Here is a 13996-nt window from a genome sequence, read left to right on the forward strand (position 1 = left end):
CTAGCCTGGCAATGGTGACCTCTTCTACTTCCACGGTTGTATGCTTGTAAACTTATGACCCGCTCTATACCATTGTTATTCCCCTCTCTAGTAGATTACAGCTCCATGTCTTACTTGTTCTAGATCGAACTATCACGAACGTGGGCGTCGCTTGGATTTGCATGTCCCGTGATAGGTGCATTAGCTAAGCCCACCGATCCTGATCGGGTAAGCATCGGGTTCCTGAGCATCATCGAGTGACCAGAGTCTCGGAGCGTATCACCTTCTCTCTCTCTCCTGTGCCTACCCGACCACACCGAGCTGTGTGCCCTTTGCGCCTGTCAATAAAGCCTGGCCATCAGTGCAACCCGCGCATTGGGAACAGCTGACCTGTTCTGTTTCTCTTTAGCCGCATTCCATCCTCTCCACACGTCCCACACCCTCATTTCAACCAGATATCGTCCCCTGCCGCTCCTTGGATGACCGTGGCCGATCTCCCCCCGGCCCTTCGTCCACGACGGTGGCTGCTACCATCCCAGTTCGCGCCTCTATTGAACTCGCCGATTTCCACCCACCTCCCCAAGAATCTGCCCGCACCAGACCAGCTGGCCGTGCTGCGAGACCGTTTGAGCCCGCTGCCAGCTCACTATCACTAGCGAGGCTTGGCTCAGGGCTAGACACTGAGTGGGAGAAGAGCGGCTCCTCCCCAGATCAGCTCCGCCGCCAGGGCTCCCGCTTCACACGACTCTGGTTCTGGGCGGAGGCCCTTCGACGCCGCGCTCGGAACCCTATTGTTGAACAAGAACCTACCGCCGAGATGAAGTTCTCCCACAGCATTCAGTTCAATGCGGTACCGGATTGGAGTTCCAATTACATTGCGTATAGCAATCTCAAGAAGTTGTAAGTACTTCCTTCCCTTGTCTTTGACACAACACAACACCATCCAGTGCATTGTAACTGGGCCCTTGTGCGCACATGCCCATTGCACAGCGCCAGCGGAACAAAACATGTGCTGACGGTAGAATTTGCCCTTTAGGATCTACACACTTGAAAAGCAGGTCAATCAGGCCGATAGTCCCGCGGATGTTGAATCCTCTCCGCTGCTGGGTTCGGTGAGCAACCCGGATGCCATCTTCAAACGGGCGCTCGACGGAGAAATGGATAAGATCTGTACCTTCTATCAAATGAAGCAGGCAGAGATATTTCAGCTTACAGAGGAGTTGATGCGGGAGGCCACTGCCTACCTGTCAGACACCGATGGGGTCAACATGGATCCCGTGAGTGAGACCGTCATCAAGGCACGAAGGATGAGCTCGAGCTCCCACCAGGGCGCAGGTAGTATCTTCCAGAACCTCGGGTTTGGTCATCACCGGCGATCTAGCGCAATCAGTGAGGACGATAGTGATGATGAGCACTCGCCGACCTTTGCTCCTAGGCCGCGAGCGATGCAATCGACTGATGGCGAGTCGACCAATCTAGAGAATGGGCACGACCTAGCAGATTCCGCTTTCTTTGGTGCAGCCTCCAGCCGTGGCCCTCAAGATTTCTCTTCTGGCGACCAAACCCTTTTCGCCTTGTACAACGCTGGTGTTTCCCTCAAAAAGCGCCTCATCGAATGCTACGTTTCCCTCTGCGAACTTCGCTCCTTCATCGAGCTCAACAAAACCGGTTTCTCCAAAGCTCTGAAGAAGTACGACAAGACTCTGAACCGCAACCTTCGACGCGACTACCTAAACTCGGTTGTTTACCCCGCGGCTCCCTTCACTGAAAGCACGATGGCTTCCGTTGACAACACCATCGAGAAAGTCGAGGGCGTCTACGCCGACGCTGTCACCAAGGGCAACCGTGAGCTGGCCAGTCGCGAGCTGCGTCTGCACCTGCGTGAACATGTCGTCTGGGAGCGCAACACGGTCTGGCGCGAGATGATCGAGATCGAGCGTCGCGCCCAGGCTGCCAACGTGGGTATCCGTCACACTCTGCTGGGTGGCGATGAGGATCCGGCTACTGCGCGCCGCCAGGGCGACAAGCAGGAGATTCCCACCATGGAAGTTGCGACTCCTCTCGGGCGCTTCCATTTCCCGCTGTGGCTTTGCAGCCTGAGCTTCGGTACTCTGGTTTTCACAGTGGCTGTGTTCGGAACCTTGCTGGCAGTCCCTGTGATGGACACCCCCGAACAACAGAACTGCCTGGCCATGCTCGTTCTTGTCAGTATGCTCTGGGCCACCGAGGCCATTCCTCTCTTCGTGACCTCTCTCTTGATCCCATTCCTGGTCGTGGTCCTGGGGATCGTCCGATCGGACGACAAGCCGCACAAGCGGCTGGGTCCCCATGAGGCAGTGGGCATGGTGTTTTCGGCCATGTGGACTCCGGTGATTATGCTTCTGCTTGGCGGGTTCACTATTGCGGCTGCACTGTCCAAGTATGACATCGCGCGTCGCATGGCCATGTTCGTCCTGAGCAAGGCCGGATCCAAGCCACACGTCGTCCTTCTTACCAACATGTTTGTGAGCATGTTCCTAAGCATGTGGATCAGCAACGTCGCGTCCCCTGTGCTGTGCTACTCGATCATCCAGCCTCTGCTGCGCAACATGCCCCCCGAGTCGAACTTCGCCAAAGCGCTCGTGCTGGGAATTGCTCTCGCTGCCAATGTCGGTGGCGCTGCCTCTCCGATCGCCTCGCCGCAGAACATCATCGCGCTACAGAACATGTACCCAAGCATCAGCTGGGGCACCTGGTTTTTCGTCTCTCTGCCCGTCTGCATCATCTCGATTCTGCTCATCTGGGGCTTGCTGTTGGTGACCTTCCACCCTGGCCGCAACGCTACCATCATCCCCATTCGACCCGTCAAGGACCGTTACACCGGCGTTCAGTATTTCATCAGCGCAGTGACCCTGGTCACGATCGCCCTCTGGTGCGCCAGCCACCAACTTGAGCATGTCTTCGGTGACATGGGCGTTATCGCGATCATTCCTATTGTCCTGTTCTTCGGTACTGGCATTCTCAACAAGGAAGACTTTAACAACTTTCTGTGGACCATCATCATCCTCGCCGCCGGCGGACTGTGCCTGGGCAAGGCCGTCACCTCGTCCGGTTTGCTGCACACCATTGCCTCCGCCATTATCGCGCGCGTGGAACATCTCAGCCTGTACAGCGTGCTGCTCGTCTTTTCGGCCCTGATCCTGGTCATAGCCACCTTCATCTCGCACACCGTCGCCGCACTGATCATCCTGCCGCTCGTCCGCCAGGTCGGCGTCAGCATGGAAGATCCTCACCCGAATCTGCTTGTCATGGCCAGTGCCTTGATGTGCTCCGTGGCGATGGCCCTGCCTACAAGCGGCTTCCCTAATATGAGTGAGCTCCCTTTCTCCCCTTGTGGCATTTTTCACCGTTAACCCTGTTGTTATAGCCGCGATCATGACCGAGGTCCCTCAGACAGGCCAGCGATACCTCCAAGTCCGCCACTTCCTCACTCGGGGCATTCCATCGAGTCTGATGTCCTTTGTAGTGATTGTCACCATTGGCTATGGGCTGATGTATGTGGCGGGACTGTAATCCAAGTTTGTTTTCGGGTGATTTTCTTTGCAAGAAAATTTTTTTTTTTTCATGAGATCCATGACATTGTTCTTTGGTAATGTTGCCTGCTGTTTCCTTTGGCAAGCCCGCGAGTGCTCCTTTCAGTGCACAGTTTCTGCATAGCTTGTTTGTTCGTTGCACAAAGATCACCATAGATGGATCTGTCTGGAAGGCACTTTTTTTCCTTCCTCTGTTCTATATCATATGGCACACATGCCACGACACCAGCCTGATCTTGGCGTGTTCTACTATCTTAGCTCTTGTCAATGTATTGTCAATGTAGATGTAGTGGAAGGATAGGATACTCTAAATGTTCCAGAGGGGTTTCTAATCCGCCTGGCCACCAGATACATGTTCAGGTCGATTTTTTAACTACGTACGTTGGACTTGGGGGTATACAAAGAAGACAGTAGTGACCAAATCCAAGCATTAATTCATTCACCTGATAGATAGATAATCCATCCGGTGTCCAAAACTGTACTGTACTATACAAACCAAAAGGTCTTGGATGTCAAGTCAGATCTAAGAAATAAACAAACATCAAAACAGAGAGAAAAAAAACTTCAAGCCATGCCTCATGCACCGCGTAGACATAACTATAACTATAACCATAACCATAACTAGTCGTCAACCCAAAGAGGTGGTCGTCGAGAGGACGTTATCATGAAAAGGGCGAGACCTTTAGCCTCTGTAGCAGAGTATTGATCAGTTACTATACGTCAGTCAGTGAAATTCCAGCAAGCAGAGATTAGAATGATAAGAGGGTATTGTCCAGAATATACGGTGACAGGGGAGGGAGGGTATGGAGAAAGAAAGGGCAGTACTAACAGCAACCCTAGCGTAAGATCACCATGGATCTTAGCCTTCAACTGAATCTCAATATCCAAGTTCAGGTCCAACCGGAGACGCAACTGCTCATCGCGTCCACCATCCTCCTCCTTGTCGTCCTTCTGTCCACCACCTAGTATACCACCAACGGCCTTGCCCGCGCTGCCAGTCACCCCGTTCAAGGCATTACCAGCTGTGTTCTGCACCAGTTGGCCGGCCTGGTCCACGCCGCCGAGTCCACCGAGTGGACCGCCGTCGGATTGGCCCTCCCCCTGCTGCTGCTGGGCCTGGCGGGTGCGGCGAGTGCGCTGGCGTTGTTGCGGCTGGCCGTCCATGTCGCTGCGCTTGACGGATTCGACGTCTGATTCTTGGGGACGGGGACGCGGGCGGCGGCGACGGCGGTTGATGCGTTGGTCTTCTGGTTCTTGTTGGGGTTGAGGTTCAGGTTGTTCTTCGGCCTGGTCTTCGTTGTCTTCGTGATCCGAGTCTGGCTCTTGCTGGACGGGCTCCTCGTTGTCGTGATTCTCAGCGTCAGACGCGGGTTCTTCGTCCTGCTGATCGGACGGCGGTGGGGTCTGCTCTTGCTTGGTGGGAGTATTCTTCTTGCCCAGCTTGGGAGGCGCACGCTTCGGCTTGTTGGGTGTAGTAGTAGGAGTCTGGGATTCGGGATTGTTGGTTTCTTGATCGGCCATGGTGGAAAGAGAAAAAGAAAAGGAAGAGAACAGACAAACGGGACAGAGGCGGGGGGCTAATAATATGAGCGAGCGGAGAAGTACTTCGGGTGTAGAAGGACCTTGCGTAACGGGCGATGATGTATGCGTGTTTCACCGTTTATATCGTCAGTGCCGCTGCCAAAACCGGGCATCTAGAGTCGCCTCCGACGTCAGGGGACATTGTGGCTCATCATTCGGTCCACGGATGCCGGTACCTGGCCCTCTCAATAGATGAAAGATATGACGTTTGGCGGGGTTCCAGGAATAACTCTAGCCGGCCAACCGTTGGATCGGCGACAAGCGCACCATCGGCGATCCCTGTCAGACGCCAATCAGTGTCCGGCTCCGCCGACACTACTGCGACCAAATAGATTAACTCGACGTAGTGCTATGACGCCACTCGGGAAATTTCTGCCAGCATTCAAAATAGGTACGGTGTCGCTTGGATTCAGCCACAGCAGTCCGCTAGTCACCCACGGTTCCAGCCGGTCCACTTTTCGCAGTATAAACTTGTTTGATCTGGCCACGCCACTGCGTCACTTCCCCATGAGCACTGGCCCCATCTTTTTTTTGCCTTCTAGATATACTATTACTACTCCTGTCAGCCAGTAGTTGTAGCCCAACCTCCTCCTCCCATCACCCGCAGCAATGGCCACCGCCGAAAAGACCCAAGAACAGCAGAAGCAATTCCACGTCCCTGACGACGCAGAGTACTCGTCCGGCGATGAGGACTACGATAGTGCCGACGACTACGACGAGGAAGAGGAAGTGCCGCAGAAGAACAACCGCCAGCGGCGACGCCGGCCATTGCAGAAGGCCCCCAAGGACGAAGAAGTCTACTCCGATGATGACTATGCCTCGGACGAATACGACGACGATGATTATTACTCGGATGAAGATGATGATATGGTGCAGGGCAAGGCCATGCAGCCCTACAGCCAACAGGGCAATATGGATATGAGCCAGCCCACCGGTGGAATGAATTTCGCGCCGAGACCGGAGCAGAAGAGTATCCTCGACGAGGAGGGCATGAAGTTGAAGCTGGAGCTGAATCTCGAGATTGAGATCGAGCTCAAGGCTCGCATTCATGGCGATTTGACCATAGCACTCATGTAAGTTTTCCCTTTTTTTTCCCTTCTTTTGCCACCCGTCCTTTTACTGTGAACGTCATGCTCAGACAAGATTAGGAGTTGATTCTTTGATAATGTGTTAGGGCTTGATTTTTGGTCGCTTTCCTCTTTTTTCCTTTCATGTCGTCACGATTTGTCGCCTGATAGAGCCTTTTTCATAATGTCATCTTGTTGCACACGAGTCCTGTACTACTATTGTATATCCATTGAGCAATCACACGTGGTGATGATCATGCCCGATCGGTGCCGAGGCTCGGCCGGAGCTGGACTTTGCCTATTTTCGTAATCCCATCCAGTACCAACACCTCGTGTCTCCTTTCTCCTAAACGCACCTTGACTTGGCCTTCCACGACCACGCCATTCATGGTACAGTATATTTCGCCACCATGACCAACAAGGACTTCATCATCAGGCACATGAACGCCGACCACGCGGACTCGCTCTCCCTCTTCCTACAAGCCTACAATGGCATCTCCGCCCGAGAATCACACCCCGCCACCCTGGAGGACCTCACCACCTCCAACATGATCATCCGCGCCCACGGCACCCGCTACACCGTCCCCCTGGAGCCCCCGATGAAAGACCTGTCAGAGTCGCGCGCCCGCATGGTCGCCCTGCACAAGGAGAGCCTCCAGCGCCTGGGTCGCAGCGACGTCACCCTTACCGAATACCGGGGTCCGCGCGGCGTGGAAGCCATCATCTTCTTCTTGTGTTTCTTCTTCTTCGTCAGCTGCTACTCGCGCGACAATCTTCTCCCCGGCTCCTGGGCCTACGAGTACCTGGGCTACAAGTACGTGCCGAGCCTGGCACACTTCATGTATAACGTCCAGCCCTATATGTTTCCTGGTGTCGTGGGCATTCACGTCCTCGAGACGGTGTTATTGGCCTGGTTCCGACTACGGCCGCTTGGGGTTCCTATCTTGTCGGGGACGTGGTGTAAGTGGGTGGCGTCGTGTCTTGTGGAGGGGTTCGGGTCGTGGTCGCGAATTAACCAGATTGTCAAGGAGGCGCGGGCGAAGACTAAGAAGGAGTGAAGGGTATACCCAAGGTCTTAGACAGGTACAGAGTAGACTACTAGTAATTACAATCGTTCCCTGACAGTGTACACTGCACGTGATCATCTCAATCTCTATCACATGACCGCACATGACCATCGCCTGTCGCCTAACCCGATAGGGTCTAGCGTATAGGGCACCGCACACAAGCGAGCAACACACGAAAATCCGACCGAGACTCCACGACCAACCACTTCCCCTAATCGACAACATACCTTGGTGAAGGGCTGCTGAGCAAGAGGTAAGTTGGATTTTCCTCATCATGTTCTGAACAGCGCCTTCTCTTCTGCTTCATCGAGTCGCACCATTTCGCTTCGTGGTCCAATTCCTGTTACTCGATCAAACGCACCGTCAAATCCAACACCCAACGCACAACCACCTACCTGGACAAGGAGAAGAAGGACCAAAAGGGGGATATTCGCACTCGACTGCATCAACAAGGAACAAGAGAATTTTTTTCTCGTGTGTTTCTCCTGTCGCCATCGCCATCGCTAGGAATTTTTCGCTCGACCCGAAATCCGAAAATTGCTTCACACTCGCTCGAACCAGAAGAGAGAGGACTCTGTTCAGGACTGTCACAACTACCTCGGACTGCTTGCTAATTTTGAATTATTCAAAAAGACCCCTCCATCAACAGCAAACATGGGTATCTCCCGCGACTCTCGCCACAAGCGCTCGGCCACCGGTGCCAAGCGTGCCTTCTACCGCAAGAAGAGGTATGCACCTTGTTGATAATCTGGACGAGGGAGCAGATTGTCGGACAGAGTTCTGACTTGATTCAATAGGGCCTTCGAGAAGGGCCGCCAGCCCGCCAACACCCGTATCGGCACCAAGCGCATCCACCTGGTCCGCACCCGCGGTGGCAACCGCAAGTTCCGTGCCCTGCGCCTGGAATCCGGCAACTTCTCGTGGGGATCCGAGGGCGTGTCCCGCAAGACCCGCGTGATCGGTGTCTCGTACCACCCGTCGAACAACGAGCTGGTGCGCACCAACACCCTGACCCGATCGGCCGTTGTGCAGATCGACGCCGCCCCCTTCCGGCAATGGTACGAGGCCCACTACGGCCAGGGTATCGGCCGCCGGCGCCAGGCCAAGACCGACGCCCCGGAGGAGAAGAAGAGCCAGTCCGTCGCTAAGAAGCAGGCCGCCCGCTTCGCTGCCGTCGGCAAGGTCGAGGGTGCCATCGAGCGCCAGTTTGAGTCTGGTCGTCTGTACGCCGTTGTCGCTTCGCGTCCCGGTCAGTCCGGCCGTGTTGACGGCTACATCCTCGAGGGCGAGGAGCTGGCTTTCTACCAGCGTGCCATCCGGAAGTAAACAAAAAATAACAAAAATGCTTCTCGGTTGGTAGGTGGTTTCTTAGGTGGTGGTTGCACGGGTGGTAAATCGGAGTTTCAGCTATGTTTGCCAGAAAACTTTTATGATCTGGGCACGGATGCAATGTCTGTAGAGCTCTGAGCCGTCAATTCCATGGAAATGATTCCTTAAAATGATTCTTGTGTGCTATATGTCTATTCCCATCGTAGTGTTGTATGTCATGTAGGCGTCGGTTGAGCCTCATCCCTGGTCGTACTAGCTGGTTTGTCAAGCTGCTGTCCATATCAACCCTGGTAGCTATGCAAGCCCTCCGCCTGCCCCTCCAACGTCTTTACAACCTCACTCTTCCAACAATCCAGGAGAGTCAAGATGATCAAGACCCGCATCTGCATCATCTCAGACACACACACCTGCGCCCCAAATGCACCGCTCAACACCTCCAACCCGTACCGGCAGCCACTGCCAAAAGCCGACATCCTGTTACATGCGGGCGACCTAACCAAAGTCGGGTACCACGTCGAGCACGAGCAAATGGTCGCGATGCTCAAGGAAGCAGACGCAGAACTGAAACTTGTCATCGCCGGCAACCACGACATCACCCTGGATGAAGAGTACTTCACCAGCTACGGGTGGCGACGGCACCAGCGCCCCGAGTGGCTGGGCGGCCAAGGGATTCTACCAGACGAGGATCCCAGATCTACGATTCGAATGAAAAACGACGTGCCGCCGAGTGAAGAAGCGCTCAAAGCATACGTCCAGCGCTCAAAGGATCTATACACCAATGCCTCGGCGCAAGCAGCTGGAATCCGCTACCTTGATGAAGGGACACACACATTCACGCTTTCGAATGGTGCCACCTTCACCATCTACGCCTCGCCATATCAACCCGAGTTCTATCGCTGGGCATTCGCATACCCACGCGAGCAAGACAGATTCAACCCGCCTCTCAGCCCCGGTTCTGCGCAGCAACCAGCAAACCCAATCCCCAACCATCCCGCTGTCGACATGATAATCACACACGGCCCGCCGCTGGGTATCCTCGATGAAGTGGTCCGTGGCGGAAGAGTCGGATGCACGCACCTCCTACGCGCGGCAGAGCGCTCGCGGCCACGACTGCATGTCTTCGGGCATATACATGAAGCATACGGCGCTGCACGCAGGACGTGGGATGCCGTCGCGGAAAAGGGAGTGAGGCTTGAGGATGTGAAGACCAACCCTGAGGACGTGCTGGAGAGACGGGGCGCGTTTTATGATATGAGTGCTGAGGGGGGGGAAGCCGCTTCGCTTTGGAGAGGAGACGCTTTTTGTTAACGCGAGCGTTAATACTGTGCGGTATCAGCCGAGGAATGCGCCGTGGATTGTTGATTTGGATTTGCCCGTTGCTGCTGAAGGTCATGAGCAGAGATAGGTAGTGCAGCTGAGCAAATGTCTCTGCCCACGAGGTTCAAAGTGCAACAAACTGGCTGCAGTGGGTAGGTTCGATGGGAAGACTTCCTAACATATATCCTTCAATCACATTTTGAGAGTCATTGATCGATGTACTCCGTCCGAGGTGCTCATAGTAAGGGTGTCTAATAATGATGTCTAGTATTAATAGCTGCTTGACCCTAAAATCTGGAGAAAAGGGATCAGCTCCGCCCTCATCTGGCCAGACATGACTCCACCCTCTACTTGACCAGCAGAGTCAAGAGACTGGCTTAAGTAGCCGGCCAAACAAGTGAGCAGCCATTATTGATTAGCGTTACATATTTAAAAATCTCAAGGCTGTATGCGGTACGTTTCCTCACCAACTCCTTTTGTCCGCGATGTGGATCTACCCCGAATTATTGGCACTTGGCAAGGTGATCAAGCTCAATTTCCGGAGGAAGTCATGACGATATGTACTCCGCTCGGAGTATGGACGCGAACAAGCTCGTGGAGAGTCCGTTACGAGCGGGTCTATGGGGGAAAATCCTTTGGCGCCAAGTTAGGACTAGACTGGTATAGATAGGAGTGACTTCACTCAGGGGTAGTTAACGCAGAGGCACCGAGTAGTCACAACCTGCATCCCTATTTCTCACCAATAGTCGGCGTGATCTGTGTACACATCTTCCCCTCCCTCATGATAAACAGAACGAATAGCTCAGAAATTCCGTTCCTGCATGGAGCAAATACTAATCACAACAGCCACTGACCGCATCCCGTCCCCCAAAGCCCTATAGTCCGTGGACCCTTGAACAGGGGCCCCAAACCTGTTCTCTGCCGGCGTAGACTTCACTAGAGCCCGCACTACGTCCACTATTTTCTTTCCCTAAAGATCCTGATAGGTTCCGGCCGGGCAATTGGTATCGATAGTCGGGAGATCGACGCAATTCCTAACGTGGGGAATGGCTCGTGGTCACCCGTTGAGAGAGAACGTTAGTCGAGGATCGGCGTCTGGCTCATCTCGCACGGGCAAGCTAGGCTTATATAGGCTGTAGTCAGTCCCTTGCCCTTAGTCGACATCATAATCATGGGGGCCGGCAACCCCGAGAGGATGATCGATGGAACCCTAGAGACAAGACATAAAAGGTGTAGATAGTCCAGGTGTAGAGTGAGTCAAGCATAACCATCGCTCACTTCGATCACAGTCATTCATTCATTTTTTCTGCTATCAAATCGCTCCTTGACAAACTACACTCCTTTTTTATCAACATGCAGTTCAAGCTCTCCCTCGTTGCCTTCCTGGCTACTACTACTGCTATTGCGGCGCCCGTCCCGGCTGGCAAGGAGGCTAGCTGTGCCTCGGATGCTATCAACGTGCTGAGTGTCGCGACTAGCGAAATCAGCTCCCTTACCAAGACTCTGGATGGGAATGGCAACCTGATCGAGGTTGGCCAGGTATGTACTTCCTCCTAGTGGATCGGTTTGATTGTTGACGAGCCTTTATCTATCTAGTCTGCCGTCTCTGGACTGACCAACCATGCCGGAACCATCCTAAAGAGACTCTCTCTTCCTTGCGGAAGCAACCTGAGCAAGAGCGAACAGGAACAGCTCTGCTCTGCTGCTGAGCTGGTATGTCCTTCTTCCCAGCACCCTCTCTAAACGGGAGTTGAAACTAAATTGGCGGGAATAACTAGTTCATCGATCAAGACGAGGCCTTGGTGAAGGCCTTTGACAGCCAGAAGGGTATCCTGAAGAATACCCCCTTCGTCGCTCCCCTCGCTGCGGCCATCCGTACCATCGAGGCCGCCACTGGTGAATACTTCGACCCCATCGTCGCCGCCACCCCTCTCTGCGGCGGTAACCTCCAGCAGTTGGTGCAGACCCTGCAGGACGACATCTCCCAGCTTGTGGGCATGTACTCCATGCTCCAAGGCGCTCCCAGCCTTCCGCTACAGGGTCCTGGCTCCGGTGCGGAGTCAGGCAACCCCAACTAAACAGCTCACTCATGCTTGGCTGGCCGGCGTGCTCTGATTCAAGCCTGGGACGATATTTATGTTGAATTCACACATCTAACCGTTATCACTTGGTTGAATTGCTGGATATCTTTATTTTCGGGATGTACATATATGTTATGATTGTTAAAAGCTTTATTTAACGTGCGTTGCAGCGTACAATACACTGTTGTGTCTATTGCGACCAATCTATAAGCTCCACCGAAACTTGCATCTCCCCCTGTGGATCATGCTTCATGGTTCGCAACCAAGTCTTTCCAGGGGCTGCATCATCCCAAAAGATGAGAGCTGCAACCCGCTCGTGCTCTGGAGGCACCCTCTGTTCGACCGGCAGATCCAAGAGACTGGCTTCTTCAGAATTGATCAAATATTCGGCGATCTTGGCTGACCGGCGAGAGTTCCATAAATTCTCTTGGCGTTGATTGCCCACCAAAAGATCGAAAGCCCTATGTCTGGTCACAGGTTCCCGACAATTCGTGGCAATCCATTGCAGAGCGCGGATAACAACGTGATCCAGACTGAAATACCGCTTGGCGCTGGAATGTGCCTCAAGACGCAGGAGCTCTTCTACCAAAGTCAGCATTTCTGCATAGTGGCTATTCCATTTATCCTTATCCGTTTCTTTTCGCCGGACAGTACCCAGTGACCATGTGAGGAGAGTGAGGAAATCGATTCGGAGAACGAGCACTGCACGTTTATCTGCTGACTTGCCCTGCCTGGTCTGCAGCAATCTCTCGAAGGAGACAAGCCACGCATTGTATGCCGCTTCCATGATGGGCAGCTGAGAACGAATCCACTTCTTCCCCTCTTCCTGCTGGTAACTCTCACGGGTGAATGCACCCGATTTCATGAATGCGGTTATAGTGTAGTTGGCTATAGAAGTGGAGGCCTTACGGGCATCTGAGATGTTCTTGAAAGTGGCAGGGACCTGGAGGCGCTTTGGGTCGGTGAATATTGAGAGTAGCTTGCTTCGCCGCGCAAACATGAGCAGTTCCACATTAAAGCGGAAAAAAAGCTCTGATAACTCTTCGTGTGCTTTCTGTTGGTCGGCTGTCTGCGACTGAAACTGAGATTGAGACCCTGTAATCGACCGTTCGAGTATCTCCAGCCCTGCCTCTGCGTGGTCGAGGACCCTGTTGTGGTCCCCTCGAAACATTTCAAGACACATGAACAGACCGCAAGTAATCAGGGTTAGGTCGAGCTTTTCATTCGTAGGCGTTGATAGGTGCTTCATCAAAAGCCGAATTGCCTGGTTGTATTGTTGAAGCATGAACTTTTCCGTCTGTTCGAAATCTATAGCAATGCCCTGATGCCGCTGGTGAGCGACGCCGACTGCCACAACAGCATGACGGACAATAGGCTCGGAATGACTGAGTTGAGGAAGCAGACGATTCCAGTAATCGGACGTAGAAAAGCCCGTGAGGGCCTGCGATGTCTGCGTGCAAAACAGAGCAATATACTCGCGCTCCTGGCTAGTGCCCTCCAGAAGGATTACTCGGCTATCTGGGCTGCAAGTGCGGCTGCTGTCGGAGGCGAGCAAGGCCTTCTGATGCAGTTGCTTCTGGGATATTGTACGATCATAGCCGTCGCACTTGCGGCCTGTTTTGATACAATTTTGGCAATCAGGCTTTTGTTCATCACAGCGAACATGGCGTTGCCTATATTTTATTAGCAGGCTGCATGGATAGGACTATGGGTTACGTGGAGTTGTGGAGTAGGCAGGGGTATATGTATGCAAAGTAAACAAGGGTAACTCACTTGCAGGTAATGCAGCCACTACGGCTTTTCTTTAGGCCAGTTCGTGGAGGCATATCGTCGGAGATAAGGTAGAAGTTTGTTGAAGAGAGATACGATATAGCAAGTGAGTATTGAAGAGGTAACACGGTGCGGCAAATAAGGAGTCTGTGGAGGACCCAGACAGAAGTCTAAATTTCTTGAAGAAAAATACGACACGGGCATTGAGAGCCCAGCAAATTCTGGAACTGGAC

General features: G+C 53.5%; 10 protein-coding genes across 10 annotated transcripts; 8 read left to right on the forward strand and 2 right to left on the reverse strand.

Annotated features, from left to right (window-relative positions):
- Positions 1-11: 11 nt before the first annotated feature.
- Positions 12-883, forward strand: N7510_010798 (uncharacterized protein; the record flags this gene model as incomplete). The annotated part of the gene is made up of 2 exons (XM_056982723.1): positions 12-38; positions 389-883. The coding sequence occupies 2 exons, from the start codon at positions 12-14 to the stop codon at positions 881-883; spliced, it is 522 nt and encodes a 173-aa protein (XP_056828217.1).
- A 253-nt stretch (positions 884-1136) lies between these two features.
- On the forward strand, positions 1137-3371 carry N7510_010799 (transporter; the record flags this gene model as incomplete). Its single annotated transcript, XM_056982724.1, has 1 exon — positions 1137-3371. One exon carries the CDS (start codon positions 1137-1139, stop codon positions 3369-3371), a length of 2235 nt encoding a protein of 744 aa, XP_056828218.1.
- A 900-nt stretch (positions 3372-4271) lies between these two features.
- N7510_010800 (uncharacterized protein) lies at positions 4272-5072 on the reverse strand (the record flags this gene model as incomplete). Its single annotated transcript, XM_056982725.1, has 1 exon — positions 4272-5072. One exon carries the CDS (start codon positions 5070-5072, stop codon positions 4272-4274), a length of 801 nt encoding a protein of 266 aa, XP_056828219.1.
- A 119-nt stretch (positions 5073-5191) lies between these two features.
- On the forward strand, positions 5192-5464 carry N7510_010801 (uncharacterized protein; the record flags this gene model as incomplete). Its single annotated transcript, XM_056982726.1, has 1 exon — positions 5192-5464. One exon carries the CDS (start codon positions 5192-5194, stop codon positions 5462-5464), a length of 273 nt encoding a protein of 90 aa, XP_056828220.1.
- A 277-nt stretch (positions 5465-5741) lies between these two features.
- On the forward strand, positions 5742-6209 carry N7510_010802 (uncharacterized protein; the record flags this gene model as incomplete). Its single annotated transcript, XM_056982727.1, has 1 exon — positions 5742-6209. The coding sequence occupies one exon, from the start codon at positions 5742-5744 to the stop codon at positions 6207-6209; it is 468 nt and encodes a 155-aa protein (XP_056828221.1).
- A 400-nt stretch (positions 6210-6609) lies between these two features.
- Positions 6610-7257, forward strand: N7510_010803 (DUF2470 domain-containing protein; the record flags this gene model as incomplete). The annotated part of the gene is made up of 1 exon (XM_056982728.1): positions 6610-7257. One exon carries the CDS (start codon positions 6610-6612, stop codon positions 7255-7257), a length of 648 nt encoding a protein of 215 aa, XP_056828222.1.
- Positions 7258-7920: 663 nt separating this feature from the next.
- Positions 7921-8592, forward strand: N7510_010804 (40S ribosomal protein eS8; the record flags this gene model as incomplete). Its single annotated transcript, XM_056982729.1, has 2 exons — positions 7921-7994; positions 8064-8592. 2 exons carry the CDS (start codon positions 7921-7923, stop codon positions 8590-8592), a joined length of 603 nt encoding a protein of 200 aa, XP_056828223.1.
- Positions 8593-8961: 369 nt separating this feature from the next.
- N7510_010805 (metallophosphatase domain-containing protein) lies at positions 8962-9903 on the forward strand (the record flags this gene model as incomplete). The annotated part of the gene is made up of 1 exon (XM_056982730.1): positions 8962-9903. The coding sequence occupies one exon, from the start codon at positions 8962-8964 to the stop codon at positions 9901-9903; it is 942 nt and encodes a 313-aa protein (XP_056828224.1).
- Positions 9904-11265: 1362 nt separating this feature from the next.
- N7510_010806 (uncharacterized protein) lies at positions 11266-11990 on the forward strand (the record flags this gene model as incomplete). Its single annotated transcript, XM_056982731.1, has 3 exons — positions 11266-11451; positions 11509-11625; positions 11691-11990. The coding sequence occupies 3 exons, from the start codon at positions 11266-11268 to the stop codon at positions 11988-11990; spliced, it is 603 nt and encodes a 200-aa protein (XP_056828225.1).
- Positions 11991-12183: 193 nt separating this feature from the next.
- Positions 12184-13819, reverse strand: N7510_010807 (Zn(II)2Cys6 transcription factor domain-containing protein; the record flags this gene model as incomplete). Its single annotated transcript, XM_056982732.1, has 2 exons — positions 12184-13666; positions 13767-13819. 2 exons carry the CDS (start codon positions 13817-13819, stop codon positions 12184-12186), a joined length of 1536 nt encoding a protein of 511 aa, XP_056828226.1.
- Positions 13820-13996: the final 177 nt, after the last annotated feature.

Source organism: Penicillium lagena (genome assembly GCF_028827675.1).
Source record: "Penicillium lagena strain IBT 129212 chromosome Unknown utg000008l_segment0_segment0, whole genome shotgun sequence".
Taxonomy (NCBI): domain Eukaryota; kingdom Fungi; phylum Ascomycota; class Eurotiomycetes; order Eurotiales; family Aspergillaceae; genus Penicillium; species Penicillium lagena.